This window comes from Labrus mixtus, chromosome 15 (assembly GCF_963584025.1).
Source record: "Labrus mixtus chromosome 15, fLabMix1.1, whole genome shotgun sequence".
In the NCBI taxonomy this organism is placed as follows: domain Eukaryota; kingdom Metazoa; phylum Chordata; class Actinopteri; order Labriformes; family Labridae; genus Labrus; species Labrus mixtus.
The window spans coordinates 17,418,709-17,440,117 of NC_083626.1; the positions used below are offsets into that span (position 1 = coordinate 17,418,709).

A 21,409-nucleotide genomic window follows, 5' to 3' on the forward strand; every position below is an offset into this window, starting at 1 on the left:
AAGCATGTAGCATATCTTATATTCATTCTAAAAAATTATTTCTATGTGATTATTAATTACTAATTAAAAATACATACGCACAGTAGAGATAGTATTTTTTAAATTCCAGGAAAGATAAAGTGTTAGCATCATTTAAAACAGTCAACAGCATTTTTACTTCTGTAAACATGAATGCCGTTATTGCCTGTCTGCTTGATTTGGCTATTTCTGTGAGTATATTCAAAAACATTTGTCATTCTGTTTCAAACTGTTGCTTTTTGATTTCTCTGAAGGCACAGTAAACAATTCTACTTGCAGCCTTACGTCATGGTACAGCGATTTCAAATGCAGGGCACACAATGCAATGAAATGTTTGCTGAAATACACAGATTTTGGGCCTGATTCATTAAGAATGGATTGCGTCCACTTAATAGATCAAAAAATTGCCCATCATCTGCTCAAGCTATCTGCCCCGCCTCATGAATAAAGCTACCTACCCGAATGGAGCAAGCAAGGGCCACTCAAAAAAATATCACATCCTTCACATCACATCAGCCTAAGGTTACTTTTGCGTGGTGTAAAATGGTAAATTGCTGGTTGTGATACATTTGTTCAGAAGGGATTGAGAGCATGTGTGTATGTTTCTTTACTTTTCTCGCAGCTTCTGTAGTTCTTTCTTCATATCTGCATCCTCGAACTCGGAGTCGTTGTCACTGCTCATGTAGGATGAGTGGGCATGTCCTGCAGGAGGCGAGTGAGCATGACCGTTCATCGCCATGGGAGGTCGGCTCGGTGAGTCAGAGCTCTGTTCACTTTTGCTCCGACCAGAACGTCGCAGGAAGGCCACTGCCCTCTTCATGAGGTCACTTCCACTGTGCTCGGACAGGGCATGAGCTGGGGGATTGGGGTGGGCTGGGTGGAGGACTATGCTGCTGCTGTCCTCGTCTGCTGAGTCAGAGTGGAGGTTAGAGGACTGTTGGTAATGGTTCGGAGTGTCGATTGTCTGGGCCCGGGGGATGTGGTCTGGGGTGATATCAGGGCTAGAGGTGGAGGTGGTCTGGTAGAAGTTTGGTGGAGCAGAGAGACGGTTACTACACTGAGGTTTGGAATTTCCAGCATTGTCGTTAGTTGCAGCTATCACAGAGGACCCGCCCACAGCCATATAGCCCTTCTCTTTCTTTCCTTGGCCCAGGAACTGGCTGTGAGATCCTCCAGAACCACTAGAGGGTGCTGGGGAACTGCAGGTGCTGTGGCTTGTCTTTCTTTTCTCTAAACGATAAATGACCTCCGGCGGAGTAGGGATGATCTGGAAGGAAGAGAAGCCCAAGTTAATAACATAATTAGGGTCTGTAAAATGCAATGCAATGTTTCAGCAATTTTCTGAGAAGAAAGAACAAACATGACCTAAAATATAATTGTATGGTTATATATTGTATAATTCATTTGGTTTAAATGACATTTATGTTGAGTAGATGTGCTGAGTAAGAGGGAAAATTGTGTAATTTACTTGAAATCGGCTTTTGGAGCTACACGAGCCAGCGCCAGTGGTCCCATCATGTCTGTTCAAAACACTGTTTGAGGCTGAACAACAAGGAAGAAGGTTTTTGGTTTTTTTTCAAACACATTATTCACAAACTATCATACATAATTTTGTTTTTTGGACATGACATAACAAATGCTACCTACCTGCAACTGCAGAGTCACTCAGACTATCTGTGCGCTCAGGAATCTGAGGCTAGAAGAGGAAAAGAGAAAGGTGTGTGTGTGAGAGAAGTCACAGTCATTTGAGTCATGGAAAACATGGAATTGCTGGATTAGCCATCAGGCAAGGCTAGCAGTCATACTCTCTTGGCCTCAGTTTTGTCTGATTGAGTCAGACATGGATTTATTTGAGGTAGCATGCATGGACTGAAGAAAACAAACTTGCACAAAACCAAATAAGGCATCAAGAGATCTTGATGACTCACTGTGCTGACAGTAGCAATTTTGTTATCCTCCCCTTATTCTATACACAGTATCGGTCTTGTTCTTTTCATCCAATAGTTAAATCAAAATCACAGTGCAGGGGAACAATTGAATGATGCACCCATTAACTGAGTTCATTACTAAAGACAGATTGCTCAGATTTGTCTCCCATACTCTCTCATACACTCACACATGCATATTTTACCAGTGGCTCCCCTTTCTGTGTTGTAAGTGCCCCCTCAGTGCTCTGGCCCTCTGACACTGGTGGTGTAGTGACTCCCTCTGTACTGGAGGCCTGCGGTTCGGACGCATTGCTGGAGGGCTGGGTGGGAGTATGCTCCTGGTACAACAAGTTTCTCAGCTTCTCATCCAAAGTCTTGATGGTGCGATCTGCAAACTCCACCCTTTTAGGTCCCTCGCTGTCCGACTCTACTGGCCCTGCACTTGCTGACTGCTGGTGGCTAGACGACTGGGAGTTCTGATGTGCTGGACTCTGGGGCTGGGAGGTAACCGTCCCAGGCTGCATGGGTGTGGCATAAGGTTGCTGCAGGACCACAGACTGATGGGAAGAATGCTGAGGGGGTAGTTCTTCAGTAGGACTGGACGTCTGATTCGGTTGAGTAGTTTGAGAAGAGACAATACCCCCAGCTGCTTTTTTTCCTATAGCATTTACATCCAGAGAGACAGGTGGCACAATAGCGCAGCATGGCATATCCGTTACTATAGAGACAGAAGAGATGCAAGGCTCTTCCATAGGAAGAGAACTGTGTTGGCCAGAGGCACCACCAACAGTAGAGCCATGTTTGGTAAGACAGGGCTGAGGCTGCTGGATCCGGGCTTTGTCAACAGTTTGGTTTTGAGGGGTAACTGAGGTCTGAGCTGAAGGGGGCAGAGAAGAGGAGCATGTCTGGGATGATAGAGATGCGGCTTGGGCAGTTGCTGCAGATGTGTTACTGCTGGGCATGACCGATGATGAGGAAGGCTTTTCAGATTCTGTAAAAATCAAAAGGTTAATTAGGAAAAGAACAGATTGAGAGTTAAAGGGCTAAAGCTATGAATAAAAGGACCTGGGTCCTGTGTGTGCCGTGGTGTTACATCACTGCTTGTCTTCCCCCATCAGGCTCTGTCAGTTGGAGTATAAATCCTGCCCTTCGTTTCTGCCTAGAGCCACTGCAGAAGCACACTTATATAACTGACCCTAACGGAAGAACCGCACGGATACACTCTAATGCATGCAAAGCGTCTTCACTATCAACAGTAAGAAAATACCAACCATTTTTCAGTTCATTATAGACTAAACCCTCCTCACAGAGAAAGAAAATCCTCATAATAAAGATTTTTCTCTAGTAAAAGTAAATGGAGGTCATGAAGGAAGGATCAATGTTAGTCTGTGTTTCTGAGTGTGCAGCATACCCTCGGCTGTAGTTGCTTGAGATTCAGTCTTCTCTTTGTCTATCATAGGGCTCTCAGCCACAGGGCAGATGATAAACCAGCGCTTGCCAGTATGGAGGACTGTCAAGGAGAGAGAGAGACAGAGAAAAAACTTTTGAACCTACATCTACTGTAAAATAAATTCAGTAGACGAGCTAAAAGTATAGAATCCATTTGTTCTCTCATTTTCTTAATGTTGCTTTCAAGTATTCAATTAGCTTAGTTTAAACACAGTATGTATATGAAACGTCCAGGTGACTCGAGGTCTTACCATTCTGCTGGTACACCAGCTGGGGGCTGCTGGGTGTGGACGTTTTCAATCCCTTCAAAAAAAAAGATGAAGATATACTTTATTAAACCCATGAGGGGAAATTCAATTTCACACTGAGGGGACTACCCGCAGCGAGTGCTCCTGAGCTGGTGGGTACTTTTCGGTACCTTGCTCCAGTGCACCTCGGCAGTGCTCAGGAAGTTAGCTGGCACCTCTACCAGACCAATTTCCACATGTGCTCCACACCGGTGGGATGTACCAAGTCCCTACAGACTGAGCTACTGCCGCACCAAAGATAGCCAAACAGATTGAATGCATGTGTAACAAATGCATCATTGCATGCAAAAGTCATCATTTAGGGCTTGATAAATAACAACACGAGGGCAGTCAGGGACAGATTGCTTCACCCGCTGCTATTAACTGTCAACAGTTCCTTTCTCACCTCTATTCCCAGTGTGCTAGCACCGTCACTCTGTTTTGGACTGCCTCCCTGGTCTAAGTTCCTCTCACCCTCGGTGTCCTCACTCAGCATGTCCTCAGCCTTATCCACAATGTCCTTCAGCTGCTCAATGAACATTTCTTTTTCTAAAGGCAGAATAAAATCGTTCTCCACCTGAAAGGGTATCACAGAGAGAAAAAAACAGTAGAAAAATGAAGCTGCTAGCTCATCAAGCAATGCTTAAAAAATGTACTAAGAACAGACTTTAAAAAGTTGTCATGTTCCAAACATGACTGATTATTGAAAGAGTACATTCTTTATAGTTTGAAACAGAGATACAACTATTTTTGTCTCCATTCAACTTCAGGAAAAAATTAATGCATTCAAATAGTTTTTAAATAAACAAATGTTCAAGCTTTCACATCATAAAATTCTAACTCATCATTTATTTTGGGTGCTTAACAAGTAGTTAGGTATTACAACCAATTGTATACATTGTAAGTTGATGGAGTAGATAAACTTAGGGCTGACCCCATATGGTCAAATACTCGCAATTGGTTTGTCAGAGCCTCAGTTCACTCCCAGTTTCATAGTCGAGCACAAGTATAATTCCATTCCAGCTGAATGGTGTGTTCAATGTACAAGTTCACATAGATTTGCTTGTTTTCTCGAAATAATTCATGACTCATAGTCATGCAATGTCCTAACCCTTATTAGTACTTTTAATGCAGTTCTGAAAACCACTCGCCTCAATCTCCTTAGCGTGCATGAAGAAATCACCCCGAAGTATTGATAGAAACTGCATACCCATGTTGAGAGAATTTCATTGGCTACAAGAGATGCCAATCATCGGCACAGTCACGCACAAAAGGCTGTCAGAACAGGGGCAGGCACCTCCTTTCAACAAAAGCTCTCATTGGCTGTTAAAGGCTGCGATCAAGTGTCAAAAAAAGGTCAGTGGAATAGTGGAGTTTTTTTGAACAGTTCCATGGATGTACTGTGTTTGGATTAAATCTCTCACTGGATTTAAATCGTGGGGATTTATTTTGGTGGATTATTATGATCAGGAGAGTACTGTAAATCTTAAAATGGTAAATTAAAAGACTTTGTTTGTGGCTGTGACCCGAACACACTGGGTCATCAGTGTGTGTGTGTCTGCTGTTTTGGACATATGTTACATGGTTACAAGCTCACATTAATGCAGACTTTAATGAGTAAGAAAAAACAATGTCCTATCATAAAATAAAGTGTTATTCCAAATCTAGAAGACAAATTCTACAACTACAATTCTACAATTCACTTAGCAGACGTTTTTATCCAAAGAGACATACATCAGAGAGTAAGTACAACACTAATAACGCAAAAAAACTACAACAAAACTTTCGACTGTCAGTCGACTAAAGGCAAATTCTGATGAATCAGGCTCGACTATGTAAATCCTTAATCGGGGACAGGCCTAGATAAGCTATAAATATTCAAAGATTTAACCATTCCAAATTTGGTTGGGACTGAAGGTGAGAGAAAGCACAAGAGTGAGACAGCCAAACTTTTTACTGCATTGCAGCTGAGAAGAGCTTCACAGAGAGTTTCAGAATTCTGAGCCATAAAAAAAGCATCTCAGGCTATGCCCAGCTTACATCCCACTTCCAAACCTATGCTTTAGTGGAAGTGGCAGCAACTGTGTTCATCCCATACCATGTACGTAGCAATCTCTTCTGGTGCATCTCCATCCAGGTCAAACTTAAAAGTGACCATTTTATGGTTATGTGTTTCCAGCTGACACTCTACCATCTTGTCGCCAGTGTTGCACACCTGTGACAAAAGCAGACACAATTAATACATAGCCTGTGATCACATTATTTGTTTAACTTGGGCCTAAAAAATATGTTCATTTATGGAATGCAGTTGGTTACCCACATTAAGCATGCTGAGCTTTGGCCTGTTGATCTTTTCTTGCCGAGAACGGGTGCGAGTAGACTTGCGATGGTGTTTACGGACTTTCGCTTCACCTTTACCTCCATGTGTTCCCTCATAGCCGTCACTCATCTCCTTTCCTGACGTGGCATCAGAGTTGACACTGCTTTTGGAGAGGACAGAAGTATTGTTTTTTTTTTTTTTCACTTAAACTGACCTCAAAGCGCTTCACTTAGGCGGGCTACCATGGTTTCAAGATAAAAAAAAGTAATGCTGGTTTACCGAACAGGAACTAAAAGGTCAAACATACACTTAAAAAAAATGTTTATTCCCCAATAGAAATGGTATATCAACAAAGGGGGAACTAACAAAAAGTAGTGTAATAAACACAAAGGAATAATCAAAGGTAAATTAGGTGTCTCTCTGCTTGGGAATGCCAGCAGATTTGGTGAAAGTCTGATATGACATGTGACACTTGAGCTACACTTTTATGAAGGAACATCTGAACAATCTGATATCCAAAGAAGTCTAAGGTCAAAATGATATGAAAGATCAACAGATGCTTCAGAGTGTTCATTGAAGTGCACTTAACTGAAGAGCTTTCATTTAGTAAACACTGTGCTAAGGAAAGATTGCAAAGTCTGCTTAGACCAGGTCCAAAAAATGCCAACTTCAGGAGTTAAAAAAAAAACTAAAAAAAACAACACAACGGAGGGCGACATTTAATGTTATATATTAAACTTTTTGTTTCACGTCACTGCTTATAGGGCAGGTGTTTCTCTAGGGATTAAAGTCCATTTGACAGCACCTGAGAAATAACTCGTATCCAATTTATATTTCTCAGGTTTACAATCACTGAGTTGTCTCCTGTAAAGACAGCTGAGGTGAAAAAGCTAGTACCTGTCATAGCTCTGTCCTCCAGTTGGTTTCTCTTGATCCTACAGACAGCACAAGCACGGACACATAAAGGAAGAAGACTGAATAAATTAAAGTAAGATAGATCACGCATATCAGTTTGCACAGATATATTTGCAAAGCAAGGTGGACAGAAAAAATAAATCGCTAGAAAACAGATGTGATTAGCAAAGTCGGCAAGTACGCTTAGGTGGTCTTAAATACAAAAATATAGCTGAGAAATAACGTCTGTGTGGGAAACAATGTCATTGATCATTTCAGTCTTGCAGGGTTAACGTTTCATGTCAGAAAATCCTGAATCACAGATAAATCTCAGAGAAAGTGTTGAACTGAGTCACAGTGACATACCTCCATGTTGGTCTCAGCTGGGACCTGACTTGCAGCTCCTGTGAGAGAACTGAGCTGTTTCTGCTGAGTCAGACTGGGACTGGCAGACCCAGATGAAGCTCTTTGAGAGTCAGAATGCTGCAGCACTGGAATCTGGCTCTGAATCTGATTCTGGGCCTGCAGGGGCAGTGGGTGTACATTCTTGATGTCTAGCTGGACAGCGCTTGTGGCTGTTCCAGGGTCTGACACATTCTGCACAGGTGGGGAGAAGACTGCAGGTTGGGTGAGCTGAGCAGAGGGAGCATGCTCCGGATGGGGGACCAGGACCTTTTACAAAAGACAACAAGATAAAACATTATTATCATCATCAAATTTATTAAAGACACTGAATCACACAATAATATTTTGAGATGACTTAAATGTTTTTTGATTTGCTTTAATTCAAGAATATCCAACAGGATATTCAACAATAAAGAACACATCAACATAGCTGCAGATGTGGTTATATAGTATGTCTATTGAAATTATATGAAATACCTTTTTCTACCAACTTATTTAAACTACCGTATGTGTGGGTAACATATGTATTGATCAGCAAAGTTGACTGAGTTGAAAATTGATTCATTTTTTCAGCTACATTGTTTATTTTGACTTGAACATATAAAAGTGTATTACTCTTCCTCCACAGAGAAAAGCAGAATGACTCTAAAAACAAGTTATTGTTATACAAAAGTATTATGACAGACTTCATCACCAAAGAGTTCATACCTTCTTGGTAAATATCTGTTCTCTATTGAAGCCTTTATAATTACCTGTTTTAGAGGTTGGGTGCTGCCATTTGTGGGAGGGTGTGTGTTCTGAGATGTGGCTGTGAGTGTGTGTGGGGGGTGGCTTGCCAAAGCTGACATAAATGCAAGTTGTGATTGACAAGCTTCAGATCTAACACTGGACTGGTGCTGTGGGGACGTGGGTCCCGTCTTACCCACTATGTGTGATGGTGAAGGCATGAGTGACACTGGGATGGGGGGCACTAATGTGTTCTCAATGTGCAGTGGAGAGAGGGGGGAGACAGAGGGGGTACAAGGGAGTGTCTGTCCTGGAGAAAGGTAGATGTGATTAAGAGAAGAGGAGGTTGAAGGGTTAGGGACAGTGCAAGAGTGAGGGTAGGAGGATTCACAGTCAGTCATAGCTGTCATCACCTGGACTGTGGGATACTGTGAAGGAAACTGGCGTGGAAAAGAGAACAAAAGGAAGAAGCAGAAGAAAATCAAATAGTCTAAGAACCAAAGTCAAACATAAACAAGTATATTCAAAGCTGTAGAAAACTGCTGAGACATACAATAACAACGAAATTATTGTATGTCTGAGCAAGGACAGGAAAAAAAAAGCAGGTATTTTCCAGATAAGTTTGTGTAAACTGCATTCTACTCCTTTTCCACATGTACTGTTTGCTTTGTGTTGAACATGGCAGTCAATATTGTGGTTTACTATTAATATTCTATATCGATTTTCTTGTTTTGTTTTATTTTATCAACATGATCCTAAAATATCAATGTGAGAAAGCAGTTGGACATTCATACCTGGGATGAATGTGCTGCTGGTTGAAAGTTTGAAATCTGCAGAGGTTGGAGTTGTTGGTGGACAGCAGACTGAGCAAGAGGTGGTTGAGGAGGAAGTGCCTGAGCTGGCACACTGAAAGTTGACTGTCCCAGATTCTGCCCAAGGCCCTGTCGGTCCTGTCCAAGCTGAGATATGTTCTGACTAGCTAGAATGTTCTAGAGGAGAACAAGAAGAGCCGGGAGAAAAGAAAGGGGGGGAGTTCAATAATGGAATTGATTCAAGTTTCATCCCTCAGTTTGGAAATCTGCTTTTCCTGGTATTGACCCAGATCAAAATAGCTCACAACTTCTATCCCGAGTCTGACCCTAACCTTTGAATCAGACTGAGTCTGCTGCACAGCACTGTGCATCACGGAAACGGAGCAGGCCAGAGAGGGCAGGCGGATGCAGCAGGTAAAACCCCTTATTGTTTTCATTACTGTTTCCATTATCTCTCTGTTGGCTGTTGTCCGAGGAAATTCCTGTTTATCTGACTGCTCCTTTTTTTTTTTCATACACCTAATGTCCACCAACACAGCTGCTTCCAATTCAGCTGAACCAAATCAAAACCAGGCACTGTGGCTCCAACCCTAGCATTTCCATTAATAAAAAGATTAGCATGTTTACAATAATTATTTCCTCTCCCTCCCCAGAGTGAAATAGTGTGCACAAACAAAGGCATTCTACCTGATTCAGGAAAGCAGCATTGCAAAGATAGGGTTGAAACTGATGAAAAATAAAAAACAGGGTGAGGTAAGAAGAGGGAAAAAAACATAGAATCAAAGCTGTGCAACTCTTTACGCCGCCTTTCTACAATGTACTGTAGTGTAGTGTTTAGTGATAGTAAACACTGTGCACTTACCTGGTTAGCTTCGCCATAGATCTGTGAAGCAGTAGACTGTGCAGGCAGGTACTGGCTCTGACATGTTGCTGACTGTGTCTGCAGCACATTGTGGGCTGAATGGGCATAGCTCTGAGAGGCGGTATCAGGTGGACCTGGAGCAGGGAAACTCTGGTGTATGACTCCAACCTGCACAGCTGGGGTCGATATAGGATGAGGTTGAGCAACTGGTTTCTGAACTATAGACTGGGATACATCCTGAATCGGTTGTGGTACTACTGTCTGTATGGTTGTCTGACTGTGCTTCTGGAGAGGCGGGATGTGTACTTGTTGCTGAGCAGGTGGCTGGTGGCTTTGTGGATGGTGGGTTGTTTGTTGTGCCATATGTTGGTGTACAGTGTGTAGAGTTTCTTGACCATGCTGCTGCTGAGGCTGTATATAAGCTTGCCCAGCATGCTGTGTTAGTCGTATATTGGACTGAGTATTTTGTTGTAAAGGCTGTTGGTGCTCTGGCTGCATGGGTATTTGTTGGTTGTAAAGTGCTGGTGTGGAAGAGCTCTGGCCAGACTGCTGACTTGGCAGCTTGACTGCAGCTTGAATCTGTTGCAGTGCTCTGAGAGCTTGTGGAGGATGACACTGGGCTGTGGCTACAGATGCAACAGGAAAGCTTTGTGCTGGCTGCTGTGTTGGCAGAGTGGTTGCTGCTGTTGCTACAGTCTGTTGCTGAACTAGACCAGGATACCCTGATGCAGATTGAGTCTGTTGCTGAGTTGGGCCCACACACTTCTGACAAGTTTGTTGAACATTCAAAGGGCAAGTCGAAGAGCCTGCTGTTGCTGCCTGCTGCAGTTGGTAGCCTTGTGGTTGATAGCTCTGTGCAACATGTTGTGGTACGGCTGATGCAGCTTGGGTCTGTTGCACACTTTGAGATGTGAAGCCAGCAGCACTGGCTGTTTGCTGAATGTTGACTGAGCAAAGACTAGCTGGATCTGGTGTGGGAACATTATGTTGGCCAGTATATGGAGCAGTAGGGTAGCTGTGTCCTGGCTGGAGATACTGTAGTGTTGTGTGCACTGCTGTGCTGGATGAGGGCAGGCCCTGGGCAGATGGTTGATTTTGGTGACCTGTCGAACTATTCTGAGGACACAAAGAAGAGAAATACTTATAGGAACCTTATGCAAGTTAATTTTACTGGTCAACGATAAAAATCACACAAAGTGTGCCCATTGTATGAAGTCATACAGGATGCAAATACAAAGACAGGATGAGCCATGAAATAAGTTAATGAAACAACTGTTTCAACAATGAGCAGATGGTGACAGGTGGATGCTAAAATAAGAACATAAATGAAAAATGGTCAAAGAGGCAGAGAGACAGAGATTAGACAGTTGCCCCTTCTCCTTCAATCAGAGATCAGCTATCCAAGGCAGGCTAAGAAGCAAGACAGCTGTTGCATTAGGCCAGTAAAGCAGAAAGGAAAAATGTTAAAACATAGGTCAGTTCTAGAGGGGATTGGCTAATCAGCAGGGAAACATAATCCGTTAAAGATAGTGCCATTGTCATTCAGCAAAAGCAAGCATATTATTAACAGGATGGTCAGCTCTGTATGCCTTTGCAGGCAGAAAGATTTAGACAGAGGACAGGAGATCAGACCGGCTCCATGCAGAATAATGCTGGAACTGCTACAGTCTGGCAGAGAGGGTTAAGCAGGAGTTAACTCCAAATCAGTAACTATAAGTGACTTGTCTCCTATTATAACCTACCACTCCTACAGCCCTGGTAACTTGCTGTTCTCCGTCACAGAATCTATCCTCGCAATCCTGGAGGGGTTCATGTTCCCCAACTGAACTGCCACTCAGAAGACGACTCTTCACACTGTTGTCTCCATCACTGCATGTAGGCCTGTGGACAGCTGAGGAGTTCAGCATGGAAGCTTGGGTGACTTTGGTTTGACAAGGGGTTGCTTTACGGCTTATTATTTTGAACAGGGACTGCTGAAGAAGTGAGAAATCAGAACTATCACTTGGACCTTTCAGCCGTCCATAATCAGGGACGTTTTTTGTACCAGCAGAGGAAAGATGTTGTCTAAAGTCACAGGGACAGAGGTGTTTTGGAATGAGAACAGAAGGACGACAGTGACTGCCTTCTCTTGACCTTAGAAGAAGCAAACAGAGACAGGCCTGACACATTTGGCTTTGATGCATTGCCACATGGTGGTTGTGATGGGAGTTTAGACTAAGAAGACTACTAAGGTCAGAGTGTCTGCGTCCAGTTTGGGCAGTTAGGTTCTCAGACGATTGTCTGATGCTAGTGTCACTAAGGCGGCGGTACTCGGAATGTGGACAGACAGGGGTAACCTGCAAAACTGGCAGAGCACTCTGGGAGCAGAGCCCTTCCTCGGCCTCTGAATGAGGCTCAGAGGGGGTAAGTAATGACTGGTTCTCTGGATCTGTGGGGGTAAGACTCATTGATCTCTGAGAGTGAATGGACTGTGCATGGAGTTGAGAAACACGGTTTGCCCTTTGAGTGTCAATAACGGGGGCACTTCCTCTCCGAGCTGCAGCTCCAAAACGATTCCTGAGCTCTGGGCTCATTGTGGCCCCCCAAAGTTCACCCTTTTCACAGGAGTGAGGTCGATCCGTCAGGGAAGGGTTACCACTCTGGCACTGATCAAGAAGCAACCCAAAAGCAAAACACATTACTGAAAATGAAAATGGTCTCATAACAAAATTAAAAGGAAAACATATGATGAGATGAGAATGGACATTCATATGCATTTAATACGCATAAGTGTATAGATGTGCATGTGTGCTGACAGCGAAGTTGGCTTGTTGTTTCCAAGTGTAGATGCTGTTCCTGTGTTTAGTATCACAGCTCCATGAGCTATGGCTGACTTCAAATCTCGTAAATCTGAATGTACATGGCCCAACTGGGTGTGTATGCTTCTGATACAGACCTGCTGTGTTGCCATAGTAATAGGCTCCAGCAGGGACTGGTAGAGGACACTGTGTTGGCTGCTGTGGGAGTCTGAGTACACAGTTGAGCCCATGCCACTGTCAAGTGTGCTGTCTGCTGCAAAGAGATACAAAATGATGCACTCATAAAAAAATCTAAGTTTAGCAAATTTGTTTCTGAAGAAGAAAAGAATCTTACATGTCACTGAGGTGGCACTAGCTGGTAGGTTACGCAGCCTGTTGTGCTGATCTGTTTCCGGCTCTTCTGGCTCCAGCAAAGGTTGTCCTACATGTGCAGCCCCAGCAGGGATTCCCTGAGATGGTGTCATCTGGGCCCCATGTCCCCCTTCACCTTGATCTACTGCAACCGCAGCAGACACTGTTCTCTCTCTTCTCCATTTGATCAGAGCCACACGATCCCTAATTGACTTTCCCACAGTCTTAGCATCACTCTCCTGGAAGAAGCCTGACTCCACCTGACAAAGCAGAGGAAAGAGTATAACTTCGAGGATATTTTTAGCATGGAGCATGTGAGAGAAGAGGGTGCATTAAAGGGGGGAGTGTGTAAGGGAGGGAGAAAAGTAACAAGTAAAGGAAGGAACAGAAAATCTATTTTAAGAGCGATCCAAGCTGTGGGGAACTGTTTCTTTTGTCAGCAGCTTCTTTCACTGTTCAAAGCAGAGAACTGTCTGAAATGTTAAATCTGCAAATAACAAAGATGAGACAAAACAGAGAGAACACATTTTGTACACTATTTTTTTCCGTGTACAATAAAGAATTTCAAGTGTTGTCTCAAATCCAAAAGGGGAAGAAGTCAAGTTTAAACTGTCTACAGAGCTTTAGCTATTTCCATACTTGTGAAAATTGTGATATATTTTGTCTGTAGAGCAATGACTCATTAGAGTAAATAAGGAGTGACATGACATGGGAGCATGCTCCACGTGTCTGCCCTCATCAGAACAAAGAACGTTACAGAGAAGTCTTTTTTCCCAAAACATCACAGCCTGGTCAAGGCCAGAACAGCACAGACAAATGGAGAGAGAGAGAGAGCAGACAGAAAAGAGAACAATATGTGTGGGGGGAGAGAGAGAGAGAGAGAGAGAGAGAAACAAATAAAAATTAAGAAACTGTTGAATACAAGAGACAAAAGACTCTCAGGTGACACACCTTACTGTCTTAATGTACTCACACATACTTTACATATACGTTCATCTCTGTACAATATTTAATACCAGTGTGGATGCTACTTGATCTTGATGTAAAGCATAGGCCCAACATAAGATAGATTTATTTAGATATATTTTAAAGAAAGCTTTTTAGTCTCTTCTTGAATAGTTCTGCCAAGAGGATACGTTAGATTAGATGATCATTTAAAGGCTCTAGGTTGATAATATCATGTCCTGAAAGAAATCTTCTGTGAAAACCATCAGATAAGACACCAAGACACCCACAGGACCAGCAACAAAACTAGCCCAGGAAAAAAATGGAGAAAACTATGTAAACATGTAGGAAAAAAATCCAACCACAATCTCTTTATTCCTGGAAAAGCAGAGTGAGTTATTATCAGCGATCTGCATTCCTTGATGAAGAGATACGAGTACTGGGAGCTGCTACAACACACCAAGCCACTTTTAAAAATGATTGAAATGAACTTTGAACTTAAAGTTGCAAATAAGATGACCGTTTCTTTAAGGTAGACATCCCAGTTTAATAAAACATGTGCAGAAGCCCAGGCCCAGGATTCCACATTTATCTCCTTGTCTTTTTTACATTTCAAACATTTGCATGACTGCACCTTAAATTACTAACTCACCATCTCTTGTGCCACAACTTCAGGAACCTCCTTCTCCAAGTCAAATGTGAACTCTATGGCTCCGCTCTCCTTGTATTTGCCTTTTAACTTCTTATGGTCTTCCACCCAAAGTTTTAGGGCTATTGAGGCCTTTTTGCAATCATCCTCTTCAGCTAGCTCCACCCGTACCCCTGTGTCCTCAGCAAAGAAAGCGTGGTTTAACAGGTCCTTAATTGTGTACCTGGAAAAATTTAACAGCAACGCTTTAGACTCTGGAAAAATAAATACATTTCCATGAACTGATGTCACTTATCTGTAGTGTACCATATTTGTATATAAGGAATGATATGATTAGCTATGCTACAAGGACATCTTTGCCAAGTATTAAAGTTATCACATAATACATTGAAAACCTTTGCTGCACAAACAAAGTCACTCACTGAACCCGATGACGCTTCAATAAAAAAAGCCACTGAACGCTAAACAAGGGTTATTTTCCCCTCTGTACACAAACTCATTGTGTAAAAGAAATGAATGACACACTGCAGATATGGTGGGAGACTGCAATGCTGCTAAGAGCCAAACTGTCAGCACCATCGCAATGAAGCGTGGGAGGTGAGACAAGGCTTGAAAGATGAGAGGGCTTCTTGTGGGCATAGTTGGCCGGAAACTGGACAATGATGGCAAAAGTCACTCACCGCTCCTCTTTCTTTTGGCAGATACACTCTCCTATAATCTCCTTGATTTCAGGATCCATGACCTTGTTGTAGCTGGCTGGCTTCACTCCCTGAGGAAAGGGAAATATTAAACAAAATGCTGAGGCCACAACATGAAACAATACTGTGTTGAAGACAAAAAAGGATACAGGAAAAACAAAGACAAAAGAGAAGGGATGTTGTAAAGGTATTCCACCCTAAATTTGGTCTTTTACATGTCACAATCTCATACTGTAGGTTGTTGAGATTGTTAAGGCCCAAAGTGGATTCCAAAAAGTGCAACAGCATCCATTGAACACAATGAGTCTGCCCTGGTTTCTTATATTTCGTTTTTAAAGTAATGTGATCATTTATTTTTCAGAACATCCAAAGCTCAGTGATGAAAGGACAGCAGGAGTTATTGACATTTTCTTTAAACATTTTGGTTGGGATTTTCAACATGGAGAGTTTGATACTCAATAGATTACGTTGTATTCATTTTTTTTTTTTTTTTTTTTTTAATGGATTTGAAATCATTAATTCTTAGGAGTCAATTTATGCATCTAAGATATAAAGTGTAGGCATCCCCTGGTTTAACATTTCTTCCAGTTACGCAGCTGCACACTGTATATGCTCAGGGAGTAGAATAAAGCTATCAGGGTTTCTCTTTGATCAATCGCCTATTAATATCCTGCAGTGGTCCCTGCAGGCAAATCTAATATGCATACAGTAACAATTGAGAGAACAGTATTTAGAGGCAGCTGCACTGATGCAGCCCAACCCACTGATATGAGCATTGAGCATCTCTTTTTTAACAGCAGGTGAAACAGTCATCTCCCAGAGTCTAAACCTGCCAAGTCTCAGGAGTGGAAAATCAATACTTTCATCAAATCAGGAAGTCTATCATGACTTTGGACACCCTCCTGATCTTAAACCAGTTTGCTGAAAGCTTTGCTATCAGAGGCAAGCTCAGTGATACAGAACTGAATACAGCCTTAAGGCTTTGTCTAAAGAACAAAGCAGATTTGGACTCCTTCTGTGACACCATATGGCTCATTAGATTCTTCACCCAAGAAATTCAAGGATGAGGAGGATACATCGAGCTGAAAACACAGCAAAGCTTGCACTATAGCTGCATCCCTACAATGTAAAACTCCTTGGACGTATTATGAGGTAAAGTACGTATCTTAAAACATTCCCAACAATAATCTGACATTTTCCAGTATAACCAATCGTGACCCTGTACAGCAACAAAGTGCTTCCTATAGGTATTGTCTGTTTTAGAAGATTGTTGCATTTTTTTTCTCCTTGTACTTTCTTTAAACTATTGTTACATGTATTTGCATACAGCAAATTAATAAAGTTGTTGTGTACTGTATGTGACAGCTAACAAGATGTCTGACCCTATAAAACTTCTCTCTGCAAACTCAATTCTGGCAAAATCTGAAAAAATAAACAGGAGCAGGACTCACACTAGTGACTTTGCGGTATATCTGAGCAGCATTCTGACACTCTGAGTAGGGATACTCTGAGGTTGCCATCTCTAGCATACACATGCCAAAGGCGTAGACATCCACGGCCTCATCATAGTGTTCCTCATACATTTCTGGTGCCATAAACTCTGGGGTTCCTTAAAAAGAGATGAAGAGTGTCAAATGGATGAACATTTTTTTTAAACATTTATCAGCCGAGCAACATTTTTAAGTCTCCTACCTATGACACTCTTGGCAAAGGAAGCAGCCTTAAGAGTTGCCAGTCCTAAATCCCCTATCTTGACCGAGCCTGTAGGTCCAGTGATGAAGATGTTATCACATTTGAGATCTCTATGAATGATGGGAGGGGTCCTGGTATGAAGAAAGTGAAGGCCTTTCAGTATCTGTCTGCACCAGCTCCTCAGCACTTTGGGTTTCATCACCTTGAAACGCTTTAGATATCTGTCAGAAGGAAAGAGAGCACATTATCTAACAATCATATGAGTTGAAATATATCGTTTCAGTAAGATGTAGAAGGGATGACATTTCTTTGACAGGTTGAAATCATAAATAGCTTTTAATCTGTGTATCTGATACTTATGATAAGACATTCTTGTCTTCAATATCTGCCTTTACCAATACTCACGTTTTTAGTGTTCCTGATGTCATGAGTTCGGTCACTAATACAATGCACTTCTTTCCTTTCATGGGAGACTCCCAGAAGTCATAGAAACGTACAATGTTGGGATGTTGAAGACCCTTCAACATCTCTGCTTCCTCCTTAAAGCGTTGACGTTCCACTTTTGACAGCTTACGATCCTAGAGAAAAGATGACAGATGTAGAGAGAAAACTATAATTAGAACCAAGTCCTAATGATAACATACTTGTTTTATCATTTGTGCACAGCCAGATGGAAAAGGTGGTCAGCTTGGAGGCACTTCACTGTATATTTAAATCATGCATCCAGAATGTTGGAGAAACATTGTGTGAGAGGGGGGTTAGTGACAGTCTTTGAGCCATATACTCATCTCTAATTGGACCATATGTATAGTAAAGCTAATGGCTGTCAGCATTTGTGTGTGGGAAGAATTCAGATATGTGTCTGTCTTTTGCAGTAACAAGACTCAGCCTAGATAACATGCATGTGTTTGATATTTTAAGCATAATTTCAGTCTCATGTAACTACTTGTTTGGTTTTGCAGGAAGACATTAAAGCGAGACAACACTGACTATAGGGGAAGAATGAGCACATGCGTTAACATGGTCACACCCACTACACACTGCGGCTAAAGGTTATGTGTCATTGATCCCCTCCATCTTTCTCCATCTCCTTCACTTGCTTGCTCACTCTCTCATCCACTACCTTTACTCCATTCCCCCCTCCCCCATATCTGCAATCTGTCTCCCTCTCTGCACCCCTAACCAGCCACTCCCACTTCTATATCCAAACATCCCCTGCACGCACAAACACAGCTTTGTAACCGCTTCCTCTCAAATTCTCGAATAAAGGCTATACTCAATCTGATGGCATCTGACTCTAGGTATTGCGGAGTGTTTCTTTTAAAGCCATTTGGCATCTTACCATCTACAGTACTATAGCATTGCCTTATGTAACAAACACACGTACTTGAGAACTGAGCATGGACTGGAGGCATGACCCCACCCCTTAAAGAGACGGATGACACAGCTGATGGAATGCAATGAACACATCCTAGCGGGATCTAATCCATTTAATTATTCAACCACAGTGGACTCCAGGAGCGATGAAACAACAGAGAAAATATAACTTAACAAAGTTAACAATGAAGCACAGTGTAATGTGATGCAGTGTGTTAAGGAGTGGACAGTCAAGATGATAAAGCATGGTGTGTTTGTGTGTGTGTGTGTGTGTGTGTGTGTGTGTGCGTGCGTGTCATATCAGGTTTTGTGTGCAAGTGTTTGGGGGGTGGGGATTTTCACTGCACACTTCTAACGGCCCATGAATAATTCAGTTCTGCAGAGAACCCTTTCTACTGAGGCGAACTGCATCAGCAATGGAAGGCTGGGGCTGCTCAAGTTGGGCTGGGTTATCCCCAAGTGCTCCTTGCTCCACATAAGCAGCACGTTGCCCAAAGTTTACCTTAAGCTCAGGTCAAAAAAGGAGAGACAGCAGGGATACAAAGGGAGGAGCTTAAAACAACTTTAACCCTTACGCACTGCATATTTCCTATTGTTTTCTGCTTTTACTTCCTCCTCTCAGCACCTCTACTCTCATCTTACAGGAATCCTGCAGGTTTTTCTAAATAACCTCTCGACCCCCACCACACCGTGTTCCCTGATTACAAATCACACTCCTGGCACATTCACATGCAGACCTCCACTGGTACTTCTACTGTTTTTCCTCTCTCCTCTCCTCTCATTGGTTCTTGTGCATAATTCAGAAGCCACATGTAAGCTCAGAAGTGTTTGGGCACAGCATGGTGAGATACACAGACAGATACATGCGCATTGAGCCACCAGAAGAATATGACAGGGCAAACAGTCATATATATACATACACACACCCACATTGTGCATCTCCCGTATGCATCAATATAAAACAAACTTTTTGATGCTTTTAAGGTTTAGTTAGGGATGTGTTTTTTTCTGAAAGTCTTACTCTTTATAACCTCACATTTGAATTTGGAGCAATGCTGCAAATAGATTTTCTACTGTATGTTAGTATGTTTTCAGATGCTTATCAAGCCTGAACTTTACACCAGGATTAAGAACCGGCTCAGCCGTCTGCAGCACAGTGTGGAGCCACCCAGGAGAGGTTAATCAGATAAAGAAAGCCATTCAATTTACACAGCACAGTTAAATATATTGTAACGTTAGTGAGAAACAATCTATAAAGATGTGCTCCACTATGTTGTCAACCTCTACACATAAGTGCTGAATTTGTAGTCCTACAGCTCTGGCAGCTCATACTCTAAGACAAAATGTCTGAAAAATATCAAACAAGGGGCCCCTGGATGCTAGAGGGAACAGGTTACAGATTGTGATACTGGTCCTGGGAACTTTGCAGGCTAATACACCATGTAATTCCAAAGGTATGTGTTCAAATCAAATTCCTGGCCTTGTATCACATGCCCTCTCTGATGCATACTGTCCATTTCAGAAGAATGTGGCTGCTTTATGGAGAGATGGTGATCAGCTTAGCTTCTTTACTTAAAGTGTATGGGTCTGTCGGGCTGCAAATGCCCAATTAGAGAAGCTTATTTGTTTGTTTTTTTAATAAAGGCTCTTACTGTCTACTTGTCAGATATTCATAAACACATTCAATGTCTCTAGTCTATAGGTAGAACATGGCACCAACACTGGCACATAGTCTGAATTTTCAATTACAGTGAGGCCACTTATGCTACAGAATGTACGGTATGCACTGGTAGATGGTATCACACCAGCTTCCTTACAGCAAAATACCAAGCTGAGTCTACTTTGAAGCAGCAACATGTATCTCTGGACACTGGTTAAAATGTGCATTTTCAGTTAGTAAGTGCCAAATCCTGGATAAAGCCACTTCAATGCCATTGGTTAACCTAGGAAAGATATTATATTCTAGATAATTGAGGAAAAAGGCATTGAGGCAAATCTTTGTGATGCAGTCAGTATGTCTAATCAAGCCTATTTATTTGTCTATCAAACTCCAGCCACACACACACACACAAGTCATGGGACAATGGTTGTGAAACATCCAACGCTCTAACAAGAACTTATAGAGCAGAGAGCTCTGCAAGACTGGTGATGGATTTATTAGTAAATTATCATTTCTGCCACGAACAGAAGTGTAATGAACAAAAACAAATTACAATGCTCAAAAACACCATCATAAAAAGTGATTGTTTGTAAAACAGTCCTTCAACAATTGTTTTTGGAGCAGCCGAGCAGCTGAGTAGGTAAGTCAAAACATAGTTTACTGACAAATTTATGACTCAGCCAAATTTTCCGGGTGCCACTTTTTGCTTGATAAAAAAATAAAGTTGACTGCCACAGAGGGTTATAGCAGGATAAGTGCCTTCAATTGATTATCCACTAATGGAACCTGATCGTCCCTTGTAGAGGAGGAGGAGCTGTCAGGCTAAAGAGTGATGACGCAGGCCTCCTCTGAGGAACATCAATCTAAGAGACACCTGACAGACCCACTAGAATGACTGATGGAGGCTGACGATGTTCTCAAGTACGGAACATTTTTTACTTTATAAACACACACTCGGAAGCAGAAACACCCATGGGTAATATATTATTAACACTAACTTCAATTTGTCATCAAACACAACATACACACACACACACACACACATACACTTCATCACAAGCAAATTGATTTAGAAATGCAAAAAAGGTTAGTCATGACATTTACCAAGACAGATTCTTCACAGCCATAACTGAAATCAGATACCCAAATAAAGGGTGTGAATAATCTCACACAAACCTTTAAGAGGGGAAGATACAGAGAGTTTCCGTTAGGCCTAGAGCACATCCAAAAGCCACAGTACAACATCACAAACCACTGTGTTACTTGTTTATTTCTTTAAAATTGCATGCACTGGTTAACTACATCCAAATTGTTTTAACTAAAATAAGTGCTCACCGCAAATTATACATTATTAATTTAAATCTAAATTGATTAGAGCTGGGCAATATGGACCAAAACATTATATCTCTATTTATTTTTTTGTTGAATGGCGATACACAATATTTTTTCTATATAGAATTGAAAAAACGTCAGTTCTAAATCAAATCCACATGGGCCAAATGCCAGAGATCACACAGGCAGTTTTTATTAACATCCAG

General features: G+C 42.0%; 1 protein-coding gene across 4 annotated transcripts in view; it reads right to left on the reverse strand.

Moving 5' to 3' along the window:
* Window positions 1–21,409, reverse strand: part of LOC132989387 (serine/threonine-protein kinase WNK2) — a 43,812-nt gene that overhangs the window by 8,524 nt on the left and 13,879 nt on the right. The window contains exons 3-25 of one of the 4 annotated variants that reach the window (XM_061056989.1): window positions 17,240–17,412; window positions 16,835–17,055; window positions 16,594–16,751; window positions 15,125–15,213; window positions 14,448–14,667; window positions 12,834–13,110; window positions 12,637–12,752; window positions 11,444–12,346; window positions 9,702–10,817; window positions 9,527–9,565; window positions 8,822–9,016; window positions 8,054–8,467; window positions 7,263–7,568; window positions 6,900–6,937; window positions 6,003–6,165; window positions 5,781–5,897; window positions 4,089–4,259; window positions 3,647–3,698; window positions 3,358–3,456; window positions 2,150–2,937; window positions 1,666–1,714; window positions 1,487–1,560; window positions 630–1,285 (exon numbers count right to left, since the gene is read on the reverse strand). In XM_061056989.1, the coding sequence (XP_060912972.1) occupies window positions 630–1,285; window positions 1,487–1,560; window positions 1,666–1,714; window positions 2,150–2,937; window positions 3,358–3,456; window positions 3,647–3,698; window positions 4,089–4,259; window positions 5,781–5,897; window positions 6,003–6,165; window positions 6,900–6,937; window positions 7,263–7,568; window positions 8,054–8,467; window positions 8,822–9,016; window positions 9,527–9,565; window positions 9,702–10,817; window positions 11,444–12,346; window positions 12,637–12,752; window positions 12,834–13,110; window positions 14,448–14,667; window positions 15,125–15,213; window positions 16,594–16,751; window positions 16,835–17,055; window positions 17,240–17,412 (6,434 nt within the window). The remainder of the gene's footprint in view (window positions 1–629; window positions 1,286–1,486; window positions 1,561–1,665; window positions 1,715–2,149; window positions 2,938–3,357; window positions 3,457–3,646; window positions 3,699–4,088; window positions 4,260–5,780; window positions 5,898–6,002; window positions 6,166–6,899; window positions 6,938–7,262; window positions 7,569–8,053; window positions 8,468–8,821; window positions 9,017–9,526; window positions 9,566–9,701; window positions 10,818–11,443; window positions 12,347–12,636; window positions 12,753–12,833; window positions 13,111–14,447; window positions 14,668–15,124; window positions 15,214–16,593; window positions 16,752–16,834; window positions 17,056–17,239; window positions 17,413–21,409) is intronic. The other 3 variants (XM_061056990.1, XM_061056992.1, XM_061056991.1) reach the window with 3 other exon arrangements.